We start from the raw sequence: 25,333 nt of genomic DNA, 5'->3' as shown, positions 1-25,333 counted from the left end.
GCCCTGTCTTGGGATGAATGCTATTTAATGTTTTCACCGACTTACCAAGGGACAATTACTTTCTACTGGTAGTAAAATATTATTTTATTGATGGACAACAGGATTTTGAATGACATTGCTTATAACATAACAATTTCACTCGTGGAAGTGAGGTGGAGGTCAATATAACATTGCTTGCAATATAAATGTCACTTCGACCCCCACCTTGCTTCCTTGGAAGACGTCCTTATGTTAAAAGTTGTGTCATGCAAAATCCTTTTGGCCATGATTCAAATACATATTTAACTACCAGTAAAAAGTAGTTTTGATTTTCTAACATGATGAGAACAAATCATAAGTTCAATAATTCTAACGGACTTTAAGCCCGTGACTTCACGATTTTCAAAAATGGCGGCGCCCTGTCTGAGGATGAATGCTATTTCATTTTGTTTTCACCAACTTACAAAATCAAAATTACTTTCTACTGGTAGTAAAATATGTATTTTATTGATGGACATTAGGATTTTACATGGCATTGCTTATAACATAGCAATTTCACTCTTGGAATCGGTCAATATAAGGGGTCAATTAATATTACTTACGATAATATTGTTACTTCGACCACAACCTCGTTTCCAAGGAAGAAAGCGATGTATCCATGCAAAATCCCTTTGGTCAGCAATGTGTAGTAAGCAATCTTGATTTTATAAACTCGATGAAACTTGAACTCCATTTTCTATCCTGGAAGCGTGGTTGGGGGCGAACCATCCGATTTAGTATATACCACAGGCTTCCACAAAGCTCACTTCGCACACGCTAACAGCCAATTTAAGTACAACGGAGTCTGGTGGAAATCTGTGCATAGTGACACCATCACCCGACCCCAAGGAACAATTGACGTCAACACAACAATTCGGCATGTCTTTGGTGACGTCGAGAAATCAGCAAAATGACGAGCTTCCTACACTTTTGCTATACATTTAACGTGAAATCGTTCCTTCTATGACGTCACTGTCGGACTCTGGCGACAGGGTTACGTAACCTGTGTGCGGTTTCGTTTGCGGGCGAGAGAGAAGCAGACAGCTTTTTAGCAACTTTTAAGCGTTTGGTATTAATTAACCACAAGGGTTTTTTGTAAAAAACATGGTGTTTCGTTTATGACTAACCAAAAGTCTTTCATATGCAGTGATAAAAAGAGTACCAAAAAATTGAGATTAGTGGTCCTTTAAGAAGTCTACATGATGTACTCGTCATTGGTCGTTATATACCAAATCGTTAGCTGACGCATATTTCGTCCGTGGTATATACTTGTCACTTGTATTTTAAATGATGAGTACGTCGGAAGCTCTCTTTACAAAACATATAGTATTTTATTCTGCAGTTACACCTGAACGATGTTTCAGACACCGGCGACATAGCAGCACGCGGATATAAGCTGCCTGTGGACAACAGTGACACACAGCTGCCGTTGTAGTTATTTAACATTAAGCAGCTAAAATGAGAGCAGTCCTATTCTGTTGGTTCGTGAGTATCTTTACGCTGCTACTCTCCGTGGCTTTGAGTGATGGACAGAAGGAAGATGGAGGTACGGCAGAGCCCCCGGGGCATAATCTACCCTTTGGATCACACACTACTCCACTCGAAGTCCCTGTTGTCGACAAGTTCCCCACACCAAAGGTGTTCTTTGATGAGTACTTGGATAAAAGTAGGCCGTTGGTCATTAGAGCGATTATGAATGTCACAACCTTTCCGGCAGTTGAGAAATGGACTGACGACTTTTTCAGGTATAGAAATCCATACATTTGACTCTGTTTAATTGTTTAATAGTTTAACTCTACATATGTAAGGGTTTGTTGATAAACAGTCAGATGGATTGCTCGACGATGGATAGGGCAAAGTTAGAAACGATATCTCTGTTTATATATGCCACATTCATTTTACTATGCAACAATTTGCATGTTCTGGGAAGAATCCCGGGTTAGGAAATGGAAAATGATTCTAAGATCGGATGACGTGGTTAATTGACTTTTAGATGGGAGTATCTCCAATGCATAAATGATGTTCATGATGTCAGTGACTGGATAATATGATTACCACCGTCATGAAGCAGGGTAAACAACCAAACAATATTATTATATTTGAGAGGACCAATGAGATATTTAATATCATTTACAAGCACGTAAAAGTGTTCATTTCGGGGTGTCATAAAGTAATAGGACGAACTGAGTGAGTGAGTTTGGTTATACGTCGCACTCAGCAATATTCCAGCTATATGGCGGCAGTCTGTAAATAATCGAGCCTGGACCAGACAATCCAGTGATCAACAAAATGAGCATCGATCTGCGCAATTGGGAACCAATGACATGTGTCAACCAAGTCAGCGAGCCTGACCACCCGATCCCGTTAGTCGCTTCTTACGAAAAGCACAGTCGCGTCTTATGGCAAGCATGGGTTGCTGAAGGCCTATTCTACCCCGGGACCTTCACGGGTCTAATAGGACGAGGAGTTGTATAAACTGATCACCGTTACACGCACCAGGGAGGAGCTTGGGTGGGAGTACATCAACGCCGAGCCGGCCCGGAAGGAGAACCGAGATCTGGCGCCCGAAAAGATGACGATGAAGTCCTTCCTTCAGCAGTACACCGAGAGGGAGCTCTACCTTGTCAGCGGAATTGAAGACTTCCGGGCCAAGGACAAGCTCATGGGTGAGGAGGCACTAGGAATATTGTCAGTCATATGTCATATCTTCCTACACAGACTTTGTTAAGAAACATTATCGATAATATTAACCATCAGTTAAGTATGTAGACGTAGGCACGCATGCCACTTAGCGGACATACATGGTCTTCTGTGTTGTAGTTCGGAATTCAGCTCGGAACAGCATGGTCCTAATTAGATGTCACTGTCTTGTCCCATCCATGGACACTCAAGGTATACATTTTGTCTAATCATGCCTGAGTCTGTCAGCATCTGTCTGACCGTTGGGGATTTTTTTTGGTTTTTTGCTGCAGATGACGTGTACGTGCCCCGGTCGCTTCACTGCGGGGGACTCCAGTTCTCCATCGATTCTCTGGTCATGTGGTTCAGCAGCGGCGGGACCAAATCCGTCCTTCACAACGACGACTACGAAAACTTCAACTGCGTTCTAGACGGGACTAAGGAGCTGATATTCATAGACATGGTACGAATATTCGTAGACCCTTTCACGGAATCACGATGAATGATACGCAGTTGGTTGTTACTGACTGAATATCTATATGAGACATCTTACTTTACATTCCAGAAATATCGTGAGCAGGTGACAGCGGATGGTTACCACGAGGACGGTAGCTATAGTGATGTCGATGTGGACAAGGTGGACATGCTCAGGTTCCCGCGTCTGCAGGAGGTCCCCGTATATAAGGCCGTATTGCATAAGGGGGATTGTCTCTACATACCCTACCAGTGAGTGACATTTGTCCAAACAGTTCATTTTTACAACACATTGTTGTCTGCAACTGGTGCGTTTTACCTGGAACGTGAGAAAACGATTCTATAACCAATAATCAGGGGAGAATTCTTATTCACCTCTACTCATCATCATCGACCGACGTTTTCGAACAGTTCAATGTAATTCTTGCTGCGAATGTCAAAGCCTTTCCTGTAGGTGTGACGCTGGGAATGGAAACTTGGTCAATATGTTACACTTGTTGTCAGCATCTTCCACCCTCAAACTTAGAATGCGGTTCCGTGGTGGCTTCAGCAGGTTTCAGGCAGTGATGCAGTTCAGGCCTCTGTCTTTATTCCACTCTGAAACACTCTTCCTTCCTGGTGTGCACTTTAGGAGAATTAGTACATGTAGCAGGCGAATATTGATACAGAGGAGTCGAACCTAGTCGATATCGGTACATCAGTTCCTGAAAGAATGTAGGTTTATGACGCAATTGCTAGAAATGAATAAAATATATCTGTGTTCAGCTGGTACCATCAAGTCAATTCCCCCGGGGGACGGAGCCTCGCAATCAACTTCTGGTTCCTCTCCAACCGTTGGTTCAACGATTCAGACTGTCAGAAGAATCTAGACCATCAAACACTACCGAGTTCAAAGTTTGACATTGGACGGGGCCAGATGCATAAATGGTAACACTCTCGTTTATTCTTCTCGTGTGTGTGTGTGCTTGCATATGTGTGCAAAATGGTTGCGTGTACGTGCATACGCCTTCGTGCGTGCGAGTGCTTGTTGCGGGTGGTGGACGTTCTCGACATTCTTTGTGAGAATCATCTGTTAGCGAAACACCTACGATATAGCAATCACTGGATATCTTGGGGGAAAATGTTTCACTAACATGACAGGAACCTTACGAGTGCCTGGGGCATGTAACACGTAGAGAAGGGGCATATATTTTCTGCGTGAGTAACAGAGCCAGTGAGTTTTATGCCGTTTGGGTTTCTAGCAAGCCGCAATAAGAGCTCGAAATCTCACCTGTACCCACACTTATATCCGTAAGTCATTTGCAGGAACAAGTTCGTTATGGCATTTCCCGAGGAATACACATCTAAAGCAAATTACAATGAAGTCATTGCCACAGACTTTCCCAAAGTCCAAACTTTCCAAGATGAGGTAAGTTACACTGAAGGTACAAGAATTGATTACATAATTATATTCAGTTATCTCAGTTATTAAGGTCCATAGAAGGAGATTTTTGAAAATCCTCCTAATTTAGTTTAACATCGGTGGGGTGCAAACAGTATCCTATACTAATTCTTACAGCCTGCCAATAGCATCAAACAAAATCTAAAGGCACATTTCCTTTAAATCTTATAACTCAAGTCATTGCATATTTTCTTCACCTGCATGTTTCCCGCCACTTTGAACTCAAGTCATTGGTGTGACCATTGAACTTTGTCTCAAATCCATTCTCTGTATGACTCCACCCAATTTCTTTCACTCCAGTCTCTGTATGACCCCACCCACTTTATATAACTCCATATGACTCCATCTTTGTCTCTGTACGACTCCACCAACCTTGTCTCAAATCCAGTCTCCACCTAATTTGTCTCACTCCAGTCTCTGTATGACCCCACTCACTTTGTCTCTGTATATCTAAAATCCGGTCTCTGTATGACTCCACCCACTTTGTCTCTGTATATCTAAAATCCGGTCTCTGTATGACTCCACCCACTTTGTCTCTGTATGACCCCACCCACTTTGTCTCTGTATATCTAAAATCCGGTCTCTGTATGACTCCACCCACTTTGTCTCTGTATATCTAAAATCCGGTCTCTGTATGACTCCACCCACTTTGTCTCTGTATATCTAAAATCCGGTCTCTGTATGACTCCACCCACTTTGTCTCTGTATATCTAAAATCCGGTCTCTGTATGACTCCACCCACTTTGTCTCTGTATATCTAAAATCCGGTCTCTGTATGACTCCACCCACTTTGTCTCTGTATGACCCCACCCACTTTGTCTCTGTATATCTAAAATCCGGTCTCTGTATGACTCCACCCACTTTGTCTCTGTATATCTAAAATCCGGTCTCTGTATGACTCCACCCACTTTGTCTCTGTATATCTAAAATCCGGTCTCTGTATGACTCCACCCACTTTGTCTCTGTATATCTAAAATCCGGTCTCTGTATGACTCCACCCACTTTGTCTCTGTATATCTAAAATCCGGTCTCTGTATGACTCCACCCACTTTGTCTCTGTATATCTAAAATCCGGTCTCTGTATGACTCCACCCACTTTGTCTCTGTATATCTAAAATCCGGTCTCTGTATGACTCCACCCACTTTGTCTCTGTATATCTAAAATCCGGTCTCTGTATGACTCCACCCACTTTGTCTTTGCATTACTTCATCTACTTTGTCTGTCTGTCTGTATGACTCAGCCTAGTTTGAATATCTCCATATGACTCTGCACACTTGGTTTGTCTTTGTATGACTTCATCCAGTTTGACAGTCTCTGCATGACTCCAGGCTCATTGTCTCCCTCCAGCTTCTGTATGATGCCACCCATTTTGTCTCACCCTCATTGTCTCCCTCCAGTCTCTGAATGGCACCACCCATTTTGTCTCACCCTCATTGTTTGCCTCCAGTCTCTGTATGACTCCACCCACTTTGTCTCACCCGCATTGTCTCTCTTCAGTATCTGAATGTCGCCATCCACATAGTTTGACCCTCATTGTCTCTCTCCAGTCTCTGAATGGCGCAACCCACGCTGTCTCACCCTCCAGTGTCTGTATAACACCACCCCACTGTCAGTCTCTGTAAGTCTCCACGCTTTGTCTAAATCACGACTGTATTACTCCACCCTGAATGTCTCACTCTGGTCTGGTCTGACTCCATCCAACTTGACCTGTTTCAGTTATTCATGGACCTCGACAAAGACCACAGCTTGACCCTGTCAGTGGAAGAACTTTACAATGTGGATGTTCACAAGATCATGCTTAAGTATCCAAGCCTTGATTCAGCAGTAACTGTTGAGGAAACTCCACATGATGAACTCTAGAAGCAGCATAACTTTAACTACAAATATCTTGGCTGCATGGATAAAACAAACCTTATATCATAGTCACTATATGGTTGAGATACTGCTGATACGACATTACCTAACAACAAAGACCCTAACCACTAGATAGAAGTGTTTAGATACTATACTATTACTATACTATACTATACTATACTATACTATACTATACTATACTATACTATACTATACTATACTTGAGCACCTGCTACAGATGTTAGTGTTGTGTGAGATCAACCAACTTCCAAAGCATGATCACTCAATCCAAATATAAGTTTACCCCTGAGTGTTAGTTTAACATCATTTTAAACACTACACCAGTTATACCATGGTGTTGGTGCTTAGGAAAGCCCAAAGTTTTTAATATTTACTACTGATGTCACCAAGGAGCATCTGTAATGTGACTCACCTAAAAAAATTATCAAGCTGTACTGGGATTTGAACCCACAATAACGGGATGCAGTTCTACACAGGCACATGGAACTGTATAGGAATAGGAGAATATTTCAGAATACCTTGTGTAAACTAGTCAGTCAAATTCAATGTGTATCAGTCAGGTCACCCTTGAATATAGATGTCAGCCATGACACCAAGATACATGGGCCACTGTAGTTCTGTCAGTCAGGACAGCTAAACACATGGTTTTAGCCATGACACCTTGACACATCAACATGATCATCTTAGGTAGTGTTTCGAAGTGTGTTGAAACAATGCATGTGTGTTAAAACAATGCAAGTATTCTGTAACAGTGCAAGTGTGTTGAAACAATGCATGTGTGTTCACACAATGCATATGTGTTGAAACAATGCAACTGTGCTATAACAATGCAAGTGTGTTGAAACAATGCATGTGTTAAAACAATGTAAGTGCGCTATAACAATGCAAGTGTGTTGAAACAATGCCTGTGTCTTGAAACAACCCAAGTGTGTTGAAACAATGCATGTGTGTTAAAACAATGCAAGTGTGCTGTAACAGTGCAAGTGTGTTGACACAATGTATATGTGTTGAAACAATGCAACTGCGCTATAACAATGCAAGTGTGTTGAAACAATGCAACTGCGCTATAACAATGCAAGTGTGTTGAAACAATGCAAGTGTGCTGTAACAGTGCAAGTGTGTTGAAACAATGCATGTGTTAAAACAATGTAAGTGCGCTATAACAATGCAAGTGTGTTGAAACAATGCCTGTGTCTTGAAACAACCCAAGTGTGTTGAAACAATGCATGTGTGTTAAAACAATGCAAGTGTGCTGTAACAATGAAAGTGTGTTGAAACAATGCATGTGCCTTAAAACAATGCAAGTGCGCTATAACAATGCAAGTGTTTTGAAACAATGCACATGTGTTGAAACAATGCCTGTGTCTTGAAACAACGCAAGTGTGTTGAAACAATGTGTTTCATGCATCTACCGCATCAATCTCTCAAAAGCATCTGCCCACAATAGTAGTTTATTCAATACCATTGTATTTCATTTTATATAATAATCAACAGTTAAACAATTCATTGTCTCAATTCAATAAACAGATAAATGAAAACATGATAAATGAAAGCCATAATAAAACAGTGAATATATGTGGGAATGATGTAGTATAGCATGGACACAGCACAACCATTAGTACAACCAGAAAAGGAACATCACAACACCAGGCCAGACAAAACCCATTCCCTGCACTTCACAGGCTGACAGGAACATATGCACAACTAGCAATCTAAATACAGGGCTACTGATGTCACCCTCAACAGCTCAGTAGTACATATCAAAGCACATAAAATGTTGTGGGTGGGTGGGATATTGTTGTACATGGTTATTTTTATGCATGAGTAATTTCATTCATACAAATTGATTAATATATACACTAAATTAATAATTCACTCCCATAAATCATTTACATTTATAAAGATTACCTGGGATAAAATGGACAATAAGATGGCAAAAAAATCAAAACCTGTTGTAGCAACAGAAAACTAGAATAACTGACCCCTACTACTAATAAATGGCTTCCAAGTGTCACCGATATTCATTCTTTGTCTGGGAAGCTGAAAAATGAATACCCACTTTGCAGCAAACTCTCTGAAGCACCATACTGTACGATCATCTGCACAAATATCAACATCACAAAGAAGTCAAACCTTTCATCTGTCACTGACATCAGGAGTAAATACACTCATATATCAATAACATTTCTGGAGTCAATGTTCATCCTAATATTCACATTGAAGGGCTGCTATTCCACTATTCTGAGTTGATTCAATCAAACTTGGGACATGTCCTGTGTAGCAATATAACAGAATGAAGACCTCATAACGCCATTTGAGAAGTACATATTAACTAAATCTTCACTCTTTCATCAAAACTCATCATGCTTAGGACTAGAGGTTTTTTTATTTTCACTGTCAGGCTTTCTGTCCTGCTGTTTCTTACTAGTGACCTTCACCTTGACATCATCAATGACAGGTCTTTTGTCAGCCGTGTTTATATTAGCTGAGCCTCCATGCTTGGCAACGTCCTCCAACATTTTTTCAAACTCCTCGTCATCTGGAGTTATCATGGGGATGTTGATGGTACGATCAGATTTTTCTGGAAAGTCATCCTGGACTATTATTGGTTCTTTCTGAGGTTTCTTTTTGTGAATAGTTTCCATTTGAAGTTTCACACCTGCTGCGAACAACTCTGGAAACTTCATGACAGCCTCATCAATGTCAAAGGTATAGAGCTGTGCCCAAGATAGGAGCTCAGCTGTTTCCTCTTTGGCAATGTAACGGAAAAACTGAAAACAGGGAGGAAGTGAGCAAGTGAGTGAGTGAAAGAAGCATTTAAATCAGTATTTGGAAATTTTAACTATAAATTGTATATTTATATACTTATCCTATCTCACGTTATGCATCTCTCTTCCTCACTTTGACCATGTGTGGAAACTAAGTTGAATCAAATCTTGGCCTCTGACCACTCGACCTCTGCCCCCGCCATAGACACCTGTCAATCATCTTGCTCGTGCTGTCGTCTCAGCTGATCACATGACGACTTGGATTTGTCATTCTTTTCTTGGAGCTACCCATAATCGGTAAAGTGGGGCAGGTTGGGTGGGCATCCAGAAACGTCCTTTCATTGTGGCTTGAAGTGAACAATTCCTGTAGAGCGCCATGGTGGAAGCAAGCGCCCGCATCTCATGAGGCCAAGCCAATGCTGGTGGTGGAAGATTCAAAAAGCTATGTGCCAGTAGAATCGTGGACTTCAACCAAAATGCCAGAATTGTATGAGACACTTCTTACGCAGTCTGCGCCGGTCCTTGGAGGCAGCTAAATAGATCCTCCATGCCTGCACTGGGCACAAGGATAGATCTTCAGTGTCTTCTGCACCCAATATGGATGACAGCGGAGGAATATTGAAGGTACGATCTGGCTGTCCTGGCAGTTGGTTCTTGGCAAGAAAGTCCCACCACAAACCAAGGAACACTCCAGCATGTTGAGACCTCTCAGAGCATACCCGAGAGACATTTAGAGCATGTAACTCGGAAATACGTGCAGCTGTAGCCAAGGCTGAAAGGAAAAAGGTCTTCAACGTGACATGCTCAAAAACCTTCTCATTCAGAGGCTCATACTCACTCGATGTGAGATGAGCAAGTACAGTGGAAAGATCCCAAGCCAGAGGACGCAATTTCTATGACTGTTCAGCCAGTTTATACAATCTCAAGAGAGAATGGATCTCAGGGACAGTAGATATCTTCACACCCGACGCCGACGCAATAACTGTGTTAAGCGTGGCTAGGTAAGTAGACAGCGTAGAACCCTTCAGCTTCCTAGAGGATCGAAGGTACTGAAGGTACTCTGCAACCACCTGAGGCGATGCCGTAGAGGGAGACATTATGCCTTTCATTCTGCAGTATGATTCAAATTTCTTCCACTTCTCATCATAGACAGATCTCGTGGGAGTGCGATGCGCTGTTGTGATAGCAGTCGCAATAACCCTTGGCAGTTAACGACCGATGTAAATGCGCCAAACGTGCAGATGGAGCGTTAATGGAGACCAATGTAGCTGATTGGAGTACGGATGAACCAGTTGGTCGGGAAGTGGAACTGGATCTGGTTCGGCTAGCTCTAGAAGATCTACGAACCAACTCCTCACCGGCCAATAGGGCGTGACCAAAAGCAGTATCATCTGCCGAGTCGTACGCAGCTTGAGAAGCACACGTGGAAGAACAGCCGTTGGTGGAAACGCGTATGCGTCCCACGGAATTGCGAGGGCATCTTGTTCCCAAGCGAACAGGTCCAGGACAGTAGATGAGAGTGAAGCTCCATGGGTAGCGTGATCTGTGCAGACGCCCCTCCTGATATGTGGAGCTAGAAACACTAGCAATGGCTGGAGTTGAAGCTGACCTCTGAGGGTTAAAGCCTGAGCTGACGACGGCAGACCCAAGAGGTCCTGCCACTGGCGGAGCGTCCTGGGTTGAGCTAACGCAAGTGGAATTAAGCATTACATCTTGCCAAACTGCTCCCTCCGAACAAACAGTCTGTTGACCTCTGTATCAAACATTGCCCTGATGAACTGAAGGCGTCGAGTAGGAATCAGTTCAGACTTCTGCCAATTCACTAACCAGCCTAACTGGTGAAGTAGCTACATCGTGAACTCCTTGTGACGCAGGAGAAGAGCAGAATCGGCCTGGTTTGAATGCAGTCGTCGGTGTATGCTTTGAAGACTATCCTCTTGCGATGCAGAAAGCTGGTGATTGGCTTCGTGACCAGTGTGAATAGCCCCGGAGCCAAAGAAATTCTAAACGGGAACACCCGCCACTGATAGTAGGTGCCCTCGAAAACAAACCAAAGAAACTTGCGATGAGTTGGGAAGATCAGGATGTGCAGATATGCATCCTGCAGACCAAGACTGACCATGTAATCCCCTGGCTTGACGATTCAAAAAAGAGCTGCTGACACCATCTGGAACTCAGTTGGAGCCTGTAGATACCTCTTGTTGAATACCTTCATGTTGAAAATTAGCCTCAACGTGTTCATATCCTTCTTTGGGACAAGAAAAATCGGTGAATAAAATCCTGGATCGACTGGAGCCGGTCCCAGGAACTCTATCGCAAGCTTCTAGAGTATCTATTGTGGTTCACAAGACATCCAGTTGCTGAACTGGATATGTTCTGTGTTCTGGTTTCTGGGTTAAGGGAGGATTCCTCACAACCAGGAGTTGAAAACCTTTGGACAGAGTGGTTAACACACAAAGGTCTTCCACAATGGTCGAATTTGGTGCATAAATTCCATGTCTTCCGCCTACTGGTGGAGACTGGATGGACACGACTGGGGGTGGAAGTACCCAGTCGTGCTCTAATGTCATGCAGTCAATGTTTATCCAACTTCCTGTTGTACAACTGCTCAGAAATGCCTGATGGCCTCCGAGTGCCAGAGGAGTGATGCTGACCACTGGCACGAGCTCTGCTTCCTCTCCCCCAAAAAGAGGATCCAGTCTCTGAGCGCAAGTCTGGGTTGGTGTGTTCATAACAGGCTAGCTGCCGCTGTCACATAGATTCCTCCACCTGTAATCTCTGATACTTCAGGAAAACTTGTAGATGCGCATCTTGACTGACCTTGTTAACCACTTCTCTAATAGCCCCACTGAAAAGTAAAATACCACACCAAGAGTGGCAGAATATATCGGAACCTTCGAACCTATCCTCCCAGGAAGATAGCAGTAGAGGTCCCCTCCAACGCATAGCAGTGATGTAGGAGAAAAAAAATTGCAATCAAATCCACGATGATGTTAAACTGTTCCTGCACCAAGACCATAGCTGCCCGGATATACGCCTGCTGATGTGTCGATGCATGACTCACAGCAATGACAATGACTCTGTCGTTGATAGCGCCATGTTGAGTGGAGGAATGACCTTACAAATGGTCCCATCTAAATGAACCAACTCACAATCCTCAACCATAAAAGGAGAGTAAGACCTCTGCTTAGACCCCAACAACGAAAAAATCATCATCCACAGGTGGAGAAACGATCAGAGATGAAAATCCGAGCACATGTGCAGACGCTAGACAGAAAAGGGGAGCGCTAAAACCGTCCTTTATCTTCCTCAGGTTAGCAAACACAGTAGCATGAGTAATGGTTGCACGATGGTGATGGTTGTGTCAAGTGACACGACTAACTGCATAAAACACGGCCTTGGGGGAAAAATTATCGAACCAAAATGCCCCGTCTTCATAGAGAATGTTGATAATATGTCTACCGGGAAACGCTTTGCTGTAGTTGCAAATTGTCAGCAATCCACACCAGTAACGATGGTGTGTCTACCGCATCGATGCTGACATCTGAACTCGCCGTGCTGTCAGATGAGGGAGACGGGGTGACAGACTGACGAACACCTACCGAGTCAGTAAAGAAGAGGGCAATGTAACAGAAGCATCAGGCGCTTACTGCTGTATTGCCGCAGCTACGCACACCACACACGCATCAAAATCCATGGGTTGCGATGTTACCATCTCCAGTACCAGTGCCCAGAAGACCGACAAAGAAAATCTTGATAAAGGCATCGATGTAAACTGCGGAGCGCTATGAATGAACCAGTCATGCCTGAGTAACCCGTACAGCAAGTTACTAACAGTGCCCTAACAGCTACAGTCAATACATGTGGAGTAGCCATCGACACAAGAGGCATACTCCTAACCACCGCACTGCCGACTGTATGTGCAGTAAGCGCTGCACTCGAACCAACATGGGAAATAACCACTCTGTGATCAAACACCGAACCAAAGTAACACTGAATAAGCGCCGCATCCAACCCATACTGCTGTCGAGAGAGCAGCACTTCAGAATGCAGCGCCACACTGGAGCGATATGGTTGAGGAAGCACTGAACCGAGACTGCACTGTTGTAGTGGACGTGCCAATTTAAAGTGAATCGCTGAATCGACCATAAGGGGCTGAGTGAGCGCCAATAACCAAACAAACCTGTCGTTGAGAGAGCATCACTTCAGAGTGAATCGAAGCGTACACGTGAAGTGGATGGGAAAACACCAAATCGATTCCACCGAATCAGACTCAATCGACTGAGCTGCAACCACATCGTTGCCTTGAGTGGTAGACCGAAACGTACTCGAGAGTTTGTGAGTCAATGGATAAGTCGGGTGATTTGATGAATACTACGGTATCGTCACAATAGACGCCGTATGCAATGAAGGTTGTGGTTGTCGTAAAACCACCATACGTAGTGGCGATGACGATTCACCCACGTCCTGCGAGGCCTCTGAATTACTAGGACGAAACAATCGTCTCAAATTCTCACTCAGGTATGAGTCCAAGGCCTTATTCAAAAAAGCTTCATCTGCTGATTTCGAAGATGACCGTCTAGCAACTAATTTGTGTCATTCTCTCCTCGGCATTTTGGGAGCAGATAGCCCATCTTCTACTCACCGACAATCTCTATCAGACGACCGTCTATTAGCTACCTGCCAATACAGAGCAAACTCCTCGTCGTCTAACCCTTCGCAATACGTACATCTGTTAGACCTATCACAAATGCCTATGCAATCCACACATAAGTTGTGAGGGTCTGTCGCTGAGAAGTTTCTATTACATTGACCGCAACTTTTGCGCTTCTTAGATACCTTCTCTTTAGATCAACCCATGTTTATTCACAATTCCAACATATCTTCACAGAGACAACACGCGTCCACACTGTGGTGCAACAAGAAAGAGAGTGACAAGTACAAGTCGTCACGTGATCAGCTGAGACAGCTGCACGAGCAAGATGATTGACAGGTGTCTATGGCGGGGGCAAAGGTCGAGTGGTCAGAGGCCAGGAAGATTTGATTCAACTTAGCTGACAGCACGTTCCCATATATGGTCGAAGAGAGGAAGAGAGATGCATAACGTGAGATAGGATAAGTTTAAAAATTTCATTTACATCATGGAATGTCAGTTTACAGCTTGAATCAGTGAGTGAGTGAGTTTAGTTCATTGCACTCTGCAGTATTCATGCTATATTATGGTGGTATCTGTAGATAATCAAGCCTGGGCCATACAATCCAGTGATCAACAGCATGAACATCAATCTACACAAACAGGATACAATGAAATGTCAACCAAGTCAGTGAGTCTGACCACCCAGTACCAGGCAGGGGTTGCAGAAGATCAGTTCTAACCCATATCTTTACCTCTTCAATAAAAACAAAGGCCTAAGAAATATCATGCAGGCAAATCTTGTAAAACTCATAAAAGGCAAACTTTCCCTGGTAATCACAGTAACTTACTTTTGGGTGAAAATTATTTCTAGTACAACATTTCCAACATGCATGATGAAAAGATAGTGACACTGATATACCTCCTCTGCCGGAGCTGCTCCAGCCAGGAATACAGACACAAAGTCAGCCTTGGTAATGCTGTCCATCTCACTGAAGGGTTCCAGTATGTGGCTCCTGTACAAGACAAATAATCAGGAAGTGTTAGCTAGGTGGGAAGGATGGTGTATCTTCACCGTGTATAGTGTCAGTTTATCAGATATTCACTGAGCATTAAAACAGATGTAACTGTGAATTGATACCTGTCCAACACCCTAGTATTATGTAGTATGCACCATGTATTGGGCCAATCAAACAATTTGGCGCCACTGTTAAATCAGAGTCCTCAGACAGCACTTCAGGTTTACCAACAGTTGATTCGCACACAAAGGACCCATGTGGGGAAATGGACCTGGGTGTTCGGCATGACGAGTAAATGCTTTAAGTAGGCTAACCCATCACTCATGTTGAGGTGGGGTACAACAGAGAGAACACATTCTTACTTCAAAGGCCAAAACATGACAAAAAACAAGTATGAAATATCTCGAACATATCATGTTCTTTATCTTCTTCTAAACAGAACTACCATGATAAGGAACTCAGGCATACACTGCTGACGGAGTCAATACTGATTGGATGACGAAAATGTTACACTTGATTTGACCTGTTTGGTTTGTAATATCTGGAGATTTCATCAAATCATGGTGATAGAATCTGAGACTAGAGGAAACATTTCAATCCACAGCAACAACAAACCTAATTTGTTCATTGGGTGATGCCAATTTGAACTTGGAAAGTGGTTCTGTTATGTTGAGTTGCTGGAACTGTTGACAGTCTGTGGTGTTGTGCCACCACCGATGTGAGAACCAGTAGTTGACAGCCATGTTGCGATTCTTGTCCCCACCAAAAGAGTTGATCTGATGGTACCATCTGCAACAAACACCAAGTCAGTAATGGTTGACAACAGCTGTAGAGAAACACACTTTACTTCACTTGATTATCTCCCTTTCACCAAGGTGTGACTGATCATAGTTATGAAGTTCTGGTAAACACAACAATTAAAACAATTGAGCCTGGTGATGTTCAAGTAAGACAGAGAGATGCAGTCTTACTTGTAAGGAATATATATGCAGTCTCCAGCATCAAGATGTGCTCGATGCCAGGGTATGGCCTTCAGTCTGGGGAACTGCATCAAGTTGACACTATCCACATCCACTGTGCTGTACGTCCCTTCCTGAACAAACCCGTGCGCTTCCACATCCGACTTGTGGACCTTTAGCAACATAAATAAACACTTGCTGATTCGTACCAACAACATGAGTAAACACTTGCTCATTCATATTAACAGTCTGAGTAAACATTTGTTGATTAGTAAATACTTGCTGATCCATATCAAATACAACATTCAGCAAACACTTGCTAGTTTATATCATACACAACATTCAGTAAACACTTGCTAGTTTATATCAAACACAACATAAGTAAATACTTGCTCATTAGTAAATACTTGCTCATTCATACCATCACAACACAAGTAAATACTTGCTTATTCATACCATCACAACACAAGTAAATACTTGCTGATTCATAATTAACACAAGTAAATACATGCTGAATCATACCAAACACAACACAAGTAAATACTTGCTGATTCATACCATCACAACACAAGTAAATACTTGCTGATTCATAATTAACACAAGTAAATACATGCTGAATCATACCAAACACAAGTAAGTACTTGCTGATTCATACCATCACAACACAAGTAAATACTTGCTGATTCATAATTAACACAAGTAAATACATGCTGAATCATACCAAACACAATACAAGTAAGTACTTGCTGATTCATACCATCACAACACAAGTAAATACTTGCTGATTCATAATTAACACAAGTAAATACATGCTGAATCATACCAAACACAATACAAGTAAGTACTTGCTGATTCATACCATCACAACACAAGTAAATACTTGCTGATTCATAATTAACACAACACAAGTAAATACATGCTGAATCATACCAAACACAACACAAGTAAATACTTGCTGATTCATACCATCACAACACATGTAAATACTTGATGATTCATTCCAAACACAACATGAGTAAACACTGAGATTTCATTAACAACCAGTGACTGGAAGCACCATCAGCAATCCAATGCCAGGGCAACATGCACTGCCATTAGTTCACAATCATGTTTATGAACAGAAAGTGGGGAAGGGGGAATAGAAGAGGAGGAGGAGGAGGTAATGAGACTATAGCATGTATAATGAACATATTTTCTCACAAACAGCTCTACCAGCCGCACATTCCCCATTCAAATAGAATGGCTCAGAACAATTCAGAGTGACAACTGGTTCTGTGCAGATAAGGGTCACCTGGTATCACCTGCTCACATGGAACCTACACCTTTTCCACTGTGAAAAAAGGGTACCCACTCCACCCTGGTGAGTCAGTATGTATTCCACACTGGTGAGTCAGTACCCACTCCACCCCGGTGACCCAGTACCTGTTCGAACCTGGTGAGTCAGTACCTGCTCCACCCCCATGACCCAGTATCTACTTCACCCTGGTGACCTATCAGTATCTACTCCACCCTGGTGACCCATCAGTTCCTCCTCCACCCTGATGACCCAATACCTACTCCATCCTGGTGACCTATCAGTACCTACTCCACCCTGGTGACCCATCAGTAGCTACTCCACCATGGGGACCCATCAGTACCTACTCCATCCTGGTGACCCATCAGTAAATACTCCATACTGGTGACCCATCAGTACCTTCTCCATCCTGGTGACCCATCAGTATCTATTCCACCCTGGTGACCCATCAGTACCTTCTCCACCCTGGTGACCCATCAGTACCTACTCCACACTGGTGACCTATCAGTACCTACTCCATCCTGGTGACCCATCAGTACCTACTCCACCCTGGTGACCCATCAGTACCTTCTCCACCCTGGTGACCCATCAGTACCTACTCCACACTGGTGACCCATCAGTACCTACTCCATCCTGGTGACCCATCAGTACCTACTCCACCCTGGTGACCCATCAGTACCTACTCCACCCTGGTGACCTATCAGTACCTTCTCCACCCTGGTGATCCATCAGTACCTACTCCACCCTGGTGACCCATCAGTACCTTCTCCACCCTGGTGACCCATCAGTACCTACTCGACCCTGGTGAGTCAGTACCTACTCCACTCTGGTGACCCATCAGTACCTACTCCACCCTGGTGACCCATCAGTACCTACACCACCCTGGTGACCCATCAGTACCTACACCACCCTGGTGACCCAGTACCTACTCCACCCTGGTGACCCATCAGTTCCTCCTCCACCCTGATGACCCAATACCTACTCCACCCTGGTGACTCAGTGCCTACTCCATCCTGGTGACCCATCAGTACCTACTCCACCCTGGTGACCCATCAGTAGCTACTCCACCCTGGTGACCCATCAGTACCTACTCCATCCCGGTGACCCATCAGTACCTTCTCCACCCTGGTGACCCATCAGTACCTACTCCACCCTGGTGACCCATCAGTACCTTCTCCACCCTGGTGACCCATCAGTACCTACTCCACCCTGGTGACCCATCAGTATCTATTCCACCCTGGTGACCCATCAGTACCTTCTCCATCCTGGTGACCCATCAGTAGCTACTCCACCCTGGTGACCCATCAGTACCTACTCCACCCTGGTGACCCATCAGTACCTTCTCCACCCTGGTGACCCATCAGTACCTACTCCACCCTGGTGACCCATCAGTACCTTCTCCACCCTGGTGACCCATCAGTACCTACTCCACACTGGTGACCCATCAGTACCTACTCCACACTGGTGACCCATCAGTACCTTCTCCACCCTGGTGACCCATCAGTACCTTCTCCACCCTGGTGACCCATCAGTATCTACTCCAACCTGTTGACCCATCAGTACCTACTCCACACTGGTGACCTATCAGTATCTACTCCACCCTGGTGTCCCATCAGTTCCTACTCCATCCTGGTGACCCAGAGCCTACTCCACCCTGATGACCCAATACCTACTCCACCCTGGTGACCTATCAGTACCTACTCCACCCTGGTGACCCATCAGTACCTACTCCACACTGGGGACCCAGTACCTACTCCATCCTGGTGACCCAGTACCTACTCCACACTGGGGACCCATCAGTATCTACTCCACCCTGGTGACCCATCAGTACCTACTCCACCCTGGTGACCCATCAGTACCTTCTCCATCCTGGTGACCCATCAGTACCTACTCCACCCTGGTGACCCATCAGTACCTACTCCACCCTGGTGACCCATCAGTACCTTCTCCACCCTGGTGACCCATCAGTACCTACTCCACCCTGGTGACCCATCAGTACCTTCTCCACCCTGGTGACCCATCAGTACCTTCTCCACCCTGGTGACCCATCAGTACCTACTCCACACTGGTGACCCATCAGTACCTACTCCACACTAGTGACCCATCAGTACCTTCTCCACCCTGGTGACCCATCAGTACCTTCTCCACCCTGGTGACCCATCAGTATCTACTCCAACCTGGTGACCCATCAGTACCTACTCCACACTGGTGACCTATCAGTATCTACTCCACACTGGTGTCCCATCACTTCCAACTCCATCCTGGTGACCCAGAGCCTACTCCACCCTGATGACCCAATACCTACTCCACCCTGGTGACCTATCAGTACCTACTCCACCCTGGTGACCCATCAGTACCTACTCCACACTGGGGACCCAGTACCTACTCCATCCTGGTGACCCAGTACCTACTCCACACTGGGGACCCATCAGTATCTACTCCACCCTGGTGACCCATCAGTACCTACTCCACCCTGGTGATCCATCAGTACCTACTCCACCCTGGTGACCCATCAGTTCCTCCTCCACCCTGGTGACCCAGTGCCTGCTCCACCCTGATGACCCAATACCTACTCCACCCTGGTTGCTCAGTGCCTAGTCCACCCTGGTGACCCATCAGTACCTACTCCACCCTGGTGATCCATCAGTACCTACTCCACACTGGTGACCCATCAGTACCTACTCCACCCTGGTGACCCATCAGTTCCTCCTCCACCCTGGTGACCTATCAGTATCTATTCCAGCCTGGTGACCTATCAGTATCTATTCCAACCTGGTGACCCATCAGTACCTACTCCACCCTGGTGACCTATCAGTATCTACTCCACCCTGGTGTCCCATCAGTTCCTACTCCATCCTGGTGACCCAGAGCCTACTCCACCCTGATGACCCAATACCTACTCCACCCTGGTGACCTATCAGTACCTACTCCACCCTGGTGACCCATCAGTACCTACTCCACACTGGGGACCCAGTACCTACTCCATCCTGGTGACCCAGTACCTACTCCACACTGGGGACCCATCAGTATCTACTCCACCCTGGTGACCCATCAGTACCTACTCCACCCTGGTGATCCATCAGTACCTACTCCACCCTGGTGACCCATCAGTTCCTCCTCCACCCTGGTGACCCAGTGCCTGCTCCACCCTGATGACCCAATACCTACTCCACCCTGGTTGCTCAGTGCCTAGTCCACCCTGGTGACCCATCAGTACCTACTCCACCCTGGTGACCCATCAGTACCTACTCCACACTGGTGACCCATCAGTACCTACTCCACCCTGGTGACCCATCAGTTCCTCCTCCACCCTGGTGACCTATCAGTATCTATTCCAGCCTGGTGACCTATCAGTATCTATTCCAGCCTGGTGACCTATCAGTATCTATTCCAACCTGGTAACCCATCAGTACCTACTCCACCCTGGTGACCTATCAGTATCTATTCCAGCCTGGTGACCTATCAGTATCTATTCCAGCCTGGTGACCCATCAGTACCTACTCCACCCTGGTGACCCATCAGTTCCTCCTCCACCTTGGTGACCCAGTGCCTACTCCACCCTGATGACCCAATACCTACTCCACCCTGGTTGCTCAGTGCCTACTCCACCCTGGTGACCTATCAGTACCTACTCCACCCTGGTGACCTATCAATACCTACACCACCCTGGTGACCCATCAGTACCTACTCCACCATGGGGACCCAGTACCTATTCCACCATGGTGACCCATCGGTAACTACTCCACCATGGGGACCCATCAGTACCTACTCCACCCTGGTGACCCATCAGTACCTACTCCACACTGGTGACCCATCAGTACCTACTCCATCCTGGTGACCCATCAGTACCTACTCCACTCTGGTGACCCATCAGTACCTTCTCCACCCTGGTGACCCATCAGTACCTACTCCACACTGGTGACCCATCAGTACCTACTCCACCCTGATGACCCAATACTTACTCCACCCTGGTGACTCAGTGCCTACTCCACCCTGGTGACCTATCAGTACCTACTCCACCCTGGTGACCTATCAGTACCTACTCCACCCTGGTGACCCAGTACCTACTCTAACCTGGTGAGTCAGTACCTACTCCACCATGGTGACCCAATACCTACTCCAACCTTGTGACTCAGTACCTACTCCACCCTGGTAGCCCAGTACCTTCTCCACCCTGGTGACCCATCAGTACCTACTCCACCCTGGTGACCCATCAGTACCTACTCCACCCTGGTGACCCATCAGTACCTACTCCACCCTGGTGACCCATCAGTACCTACTCCACCCTGGTGACCCATCAGTACCTACTCCACCCTGGTGACCCATCAGTACCTACGCCACCCTGGTGACCCATCAGTGTCTACGCCACCCTGGTGACCCATCAGTACCTACTCCACCCTGGTGACCCATCAGTACCTACGCCACCCTGGTGACCCATCAGTGTCTACGCCACCCTGGTGACCCATCAGTACCTACTCCACCCTGGTGACCCATCAGTACCTACTCCACCCTGGTGACCCATCAGTGTCTACGCCACCCTGGTGACCCATCAGTACCTACTCCACCCTGGTGACCCATCAGTACCTACTCCACCCTGGTGACCCATCAGTGTCTACGCCACCCTGGTGACCCATCAGTACCAACTCCACACTGGTGACCCATCAGTACCTACTCCACCCTGGTGAGTCAGTACCTACTCCACCCTGGTGAGTCAGTACCTACTCCACCATGGTTACTCAGTACCAGTTCTATCCTGGTAACTCCTTTATTCCTTGCCTAGTCTACCCTGGTGGCTCAGTACCTGCTCCACCCAGATGACTTTCTACTACTCTGGTTATCATTAGTTCCACTCAGAGAGAAGATTTGTGAGATCCTGCCTTAGTCAGAGTCATGGTGCATGGACACAGCCACAACCAGACAATACCAAGTCACAACAGTCTACTTCATCACTGCAGAACATGTGCCTTATAAACACAGGAATCATGTTTCATCTGGACAGTAATTATGCTTAATCCATTGCCTCGACCTGCCTCAGTAAATGATTGCCTGTAACTCAACACTGCCTCAATACATTGATTCAACACGGCACTACCTCAATACATCACTACTTCAATATATCATTTCCTCAGACCCGTGAAGGTCCCGGGGTAGAATAGGCCTTCAGCAACCCATGCTTGCCATAAAAGGTGACTATGCATGTCGTAAGAGGCGACTAACGGGATCGGGTGGTCCGACTAGCTGACTTGGTTGACACATGTCATCGGTTCCCAATTGCACAGATCGATGCTCATGTTGTTGATCACTGGATTGTCTGGTCCAGACTCGATTATTTACAGACCGTCGCCATATAGCTGGAATATTGCTAAGTGCGACGTAAAACTAAACTCACTCACTCACTCACTCATTTCCTCAATACATCACTAATCTAATGCATCACTGCTTCAAAACATGTGTCCCACTGACTGAGTGCATGGACCAGTTAAGGTTAGGGGTAGAATGGGCCTTCAGAAACCATTCTTGCTTCAAGAGGAAACTATACTTGTCATAAGAGGCAACTAACAGGATCGTGTTTTCAGGCTCGCTGACTTGGTTGACACCTGTCATTGGTTCCCAATTGCGCAGATCGATGTTCATGCTGTTGATCACTGGATATAGCTGGAATATAGCTGAAAGTGGCATAAAACTCACTCACTCATTCAGTACATAACTATCTCAGCTCAAACCTGCCACAGTACAACACTGCCTGAGTAAGCCACCCACCTTATCAATAAGGATGACATCCTTGGTCCCACTGAGCACACACAGCAGATTGTCAAGTTTGTCGCTGTGTAGAACAGACTTGGTGCCACCACTGCTCATCCACAGAACAGTGTCCTGGAGCACATGCTGCACTCCCCCACACTGAAGAGTGATGGGAAGGTGGACATCATCTGTAACCATGGAAATGAAGGTATATCCCAGCTGAACCGTCAACACAACATACCATCCACCTTCTAGTAAGCAGGTAGCAGATTTATGCATGCTCCTCTCTTAGTTCAAAGATTTCCAGCAACTATTTTCAGCTGCCCCATTTAATTTTCAGGGGAAGTTAGAAGCTTACCCCTCAGACATCACACTATAATATTTTAATAATGAGCTAGTTTAATACTTTGTTAAGACTAGTGGTTCAATCTGTGTATTTTGAACTGAAGGCCTGAGGCCACAGCATAGATGAAACTATTATTATACACTAAACATGCACATTTATAGTGCAAGGTGAGTAAATGTAGCCACATTTGTAGAAGGTGGACATTTTCCGCCGACATTAATATACAGAATTTGTTAACAGGCAAGACATATAATGATATGAATATATAATCAGTGAAAAAGAATCGGTCCAAATTATGTGTACAGGAGAAGAATGTGGTATTATCTGTGGCACTATCACTGTTACACATTCTACATAATTAGTAGCACAGACTTCTAACCTGTAAGGAGATAAACTCAACTTGACAAGAGGAAATCCTATGAACATGATGAACAATGGTCCTCATTGTCTAATACTATTTGATGGAACTATTTTGAGTTTCTAATGTCCAATTTTGTCACAGATTGGAAGTGAAATGAATGGATGAAAATGGAAACATGCTACCTACTTGTCTGTTGTGCTAGTCGTAAACAGTAGGTACATTTCAAATAGGGTTCCTACTGGTTGTAACAAGACAGCTTCATTAGGCTGAGATTACCTTTCATGATGTTTGGAAGTGAGTGAACCAGGTAAACATTCTTCTTCTGATAGAGATCTAAGAACTCATGTAGGGTCATAGTGGATGTAGGCATGTTCCTCTTTTCCTTTTTCGACTGTTCCACTGACACAACCTCACTCCCGTATTCCTCCCTGAAAACCCAGGAAACAAGCAATCAGAATATACAAAACCCAGTGTTTTATGAAGTTTGCTGTAATTAAAACTCAGGGGTTTTATTAAATGAAGGTAATTTCAAACTCTAACCTCATACCCATGTTTGATTATCAGCAAATCGACAAGAATGCATATGAACACAACATTGCAGCCTCATAATCCTAGTAGTAGGACATGTAGTATGTTGTAGCATTATTCAGAGATTAAAATACAATTTTTCATCAAAAATGAACTTCATCATGTTCATTCCCTCTGCTAAGTGTGTTCATACACCATCTGTGGCAGATGTTAGGAAAAAGTTCTAAGATCAGAAATTAAAAGTTTCTTACTCATGGCTAACATGCAAGTACAACCCAGTACAGTGGCATTTACTACTATAGTCTGTTTGCCTCAAAAGCGAACTGATGAAGTGCAATCTAACATAAGGAATCTGGGTTACTGTGATACACTTTTAAAAAATGCTTGTATTTATGACATTGACACAGTGTGCAGCTCTCAACTAAATAAGCAGTGATCTTCGATGTATATTGGCTAAACTGTTTACCTAAGAAGATATGTGACACATATATAAGCCCAATGATAGTCCTAATCATGATAGCAAATTATTTCACCTATATTCATTTAGTTTTCCAAAGTTTTCTTACCTAAGAAATTCATCAGTCCATTTTTCAAATGCTGGGAAAGGATTGTCCAGAAGGGGTGACTTCATTAATAATGGTTGACCTTCCTTTACAAAGTTTTGATAAAACACACCTGGTGATGAGAATTTGCCAATTAATGTCACACCAAGAGGGGGTGCGTGAGAGCCCAAAGGCTGCTGGTGACCTTTGAGAGTTTCACCTGAGGCAAACTTCAGCATCAAAACAACGTACACGGGAAACATATTCCGAATCTGCATTGTAAAATAGTTCATTCATTAAGATGTTACCTCAGAAGTAATCGATGGTAAAATCTGTGTAATTGCACGTACAACTACAGAATGCTTGGTCACTGCTGTAGCCGTTTACTGTGGAGTGTGGTTTTGTTTACACCATCTGACCGTGATGCATTTTCATACACTCGTAATCCACGAAAAGATGATTGAAGAAAAAATTCTGTGGTGAATTAATTAAAAGTGAATAAAAGCATTTAAATGAGTTGACGTAGCCAGAGCTAATTGCTACATAGGAGAAATATATCCGCATTCAGCAATAACGAAAGCGCACGGGCACACGTTCATGGGGGCCGCCATTTTCCAAGTGGTGCATCATGGTATAGCGGCGTCACGTGACAT

At 44.7% G+C, this 25,333-nt stretch overlaps 2 protein-coding genes across 4 annotated transcripts in view; one reads left to right on the top strand and one right to left on the bottom strand.

Moving 5' to 3' along the window:
• The window catches only part of LOC137277319 (bifunctional peptidase and (3S)-lysyl hydroxylase JMJD7-like), an 11,776-nt gene extending 3,842 nt beyond the window's left edge, over positions 1 to 7,934 (top strand). For 2 of the 3 annotated variants that reach the window (XM_067808999.1, XM_067809000.1), the window contains exons 2-8: positions 1,383 to 1,763; positions 2,518 to 2,684; positions 2,991 to 3,160; positions 3,263 to 3,423; positions 3,937 to 4,098; positions 4,477 to 4,579; positions 6,330 to 7,934. In XM_067808999.1, the coding sequence (XP_067665100.1) occupies positions 1,477 to 1,763; positions 2,518 to 2,684; positions 2,991 to 3,160; positions 3,263 to 3,423; positions 3,937 to 4,098; positions 4,477 to 4,579; positions 6,330 to 6,473 (1,194 nt within the window). In that variant the 5' untranslated portion in view covers positions 1,383 to 1,476 and the 3' untranslated portion in view covers positions 6,474 to 7,934. Of the gene's footprint in view, positions 1 to 1,360; positions 1,764 to 2,517; positions 2,685 to 2,990; positions 3,161 to 3,262; positions 3,424 to 3,936; positions 4,099 to 4,476; positions 4,580 to 6,329 lie in introns of all 3 variants that reach the window. The other variant, XM_067809001.1, reaches the window with a different exon arrangement.
• On the bottom strand, positions 7,924 to 25,333 carry LOC137277318 (uncharacterized). The gene is made up of 7 exons (XM_067808998.1): positions 24,705 to 25,333; positions 23,887 to 24,038; positions 22,922 to 23,091; positions 15,880 to 16,040; positions 15,524 to 15,697; positions 14,812 to 14,905; positions 7,924 to 9,259 (listed from the first exon to the last, which is right to left on the bottom strand). The coding sequence occupies exons 1-7, from the start codon at positions 24,971 to 24,973 to the stop codon at positions 8,840 to 8,842; spliced, it is 1,440 nt and encodes a 479-aa protein (XP_067665099.1). The 5' UTR covers positions 24,974 to 25,333; the 3' UTR covers positions 7,924 to 8,839.

This window comes from Haliotis asinina, chromosome 3, assembly GCF_037392515.1.
Source record: "Haliotis asinina isolate JCU_RB_2024 chromosome 3, JCU_Hal_asi_v2, whole genome shotgun sequence".
Taxonomy (NCBI): Eukaryota; Metazoa; Mollusca; class Gastropoda; order Lepetellida; family Haliotidae; genus Haliotis; species Haliotis asinina.
This window is presented reverse-complemented; position numbering and strand designations above follow the sequence as displayed.

Excerpts from the sequence above, each read along its gene's own strand:
- LOC137277318 (XM_067808998.1), bottom strand. The coding sequence starts at position 24,973 with ATGAACTATTTTACAATGCAGATTCGGAATATGTTTCCCGTGTACGTT. Across the intron at positions 16,041-22,921 it reads ATGTCATCCTTATTGATAAG|GTCCACAAGTCGGATGTGGA; the intron begins GTGGGTGGCTTA and ends ATGTTGCTAAAG. Across the intron at positions 14,906-15,523 it reads TCACCCAATGAACAAATTAG|GAGCCACATACTGGAACCCT; the intron begins GTTTGTTGTTGC and ends TGTCTTGTACAG.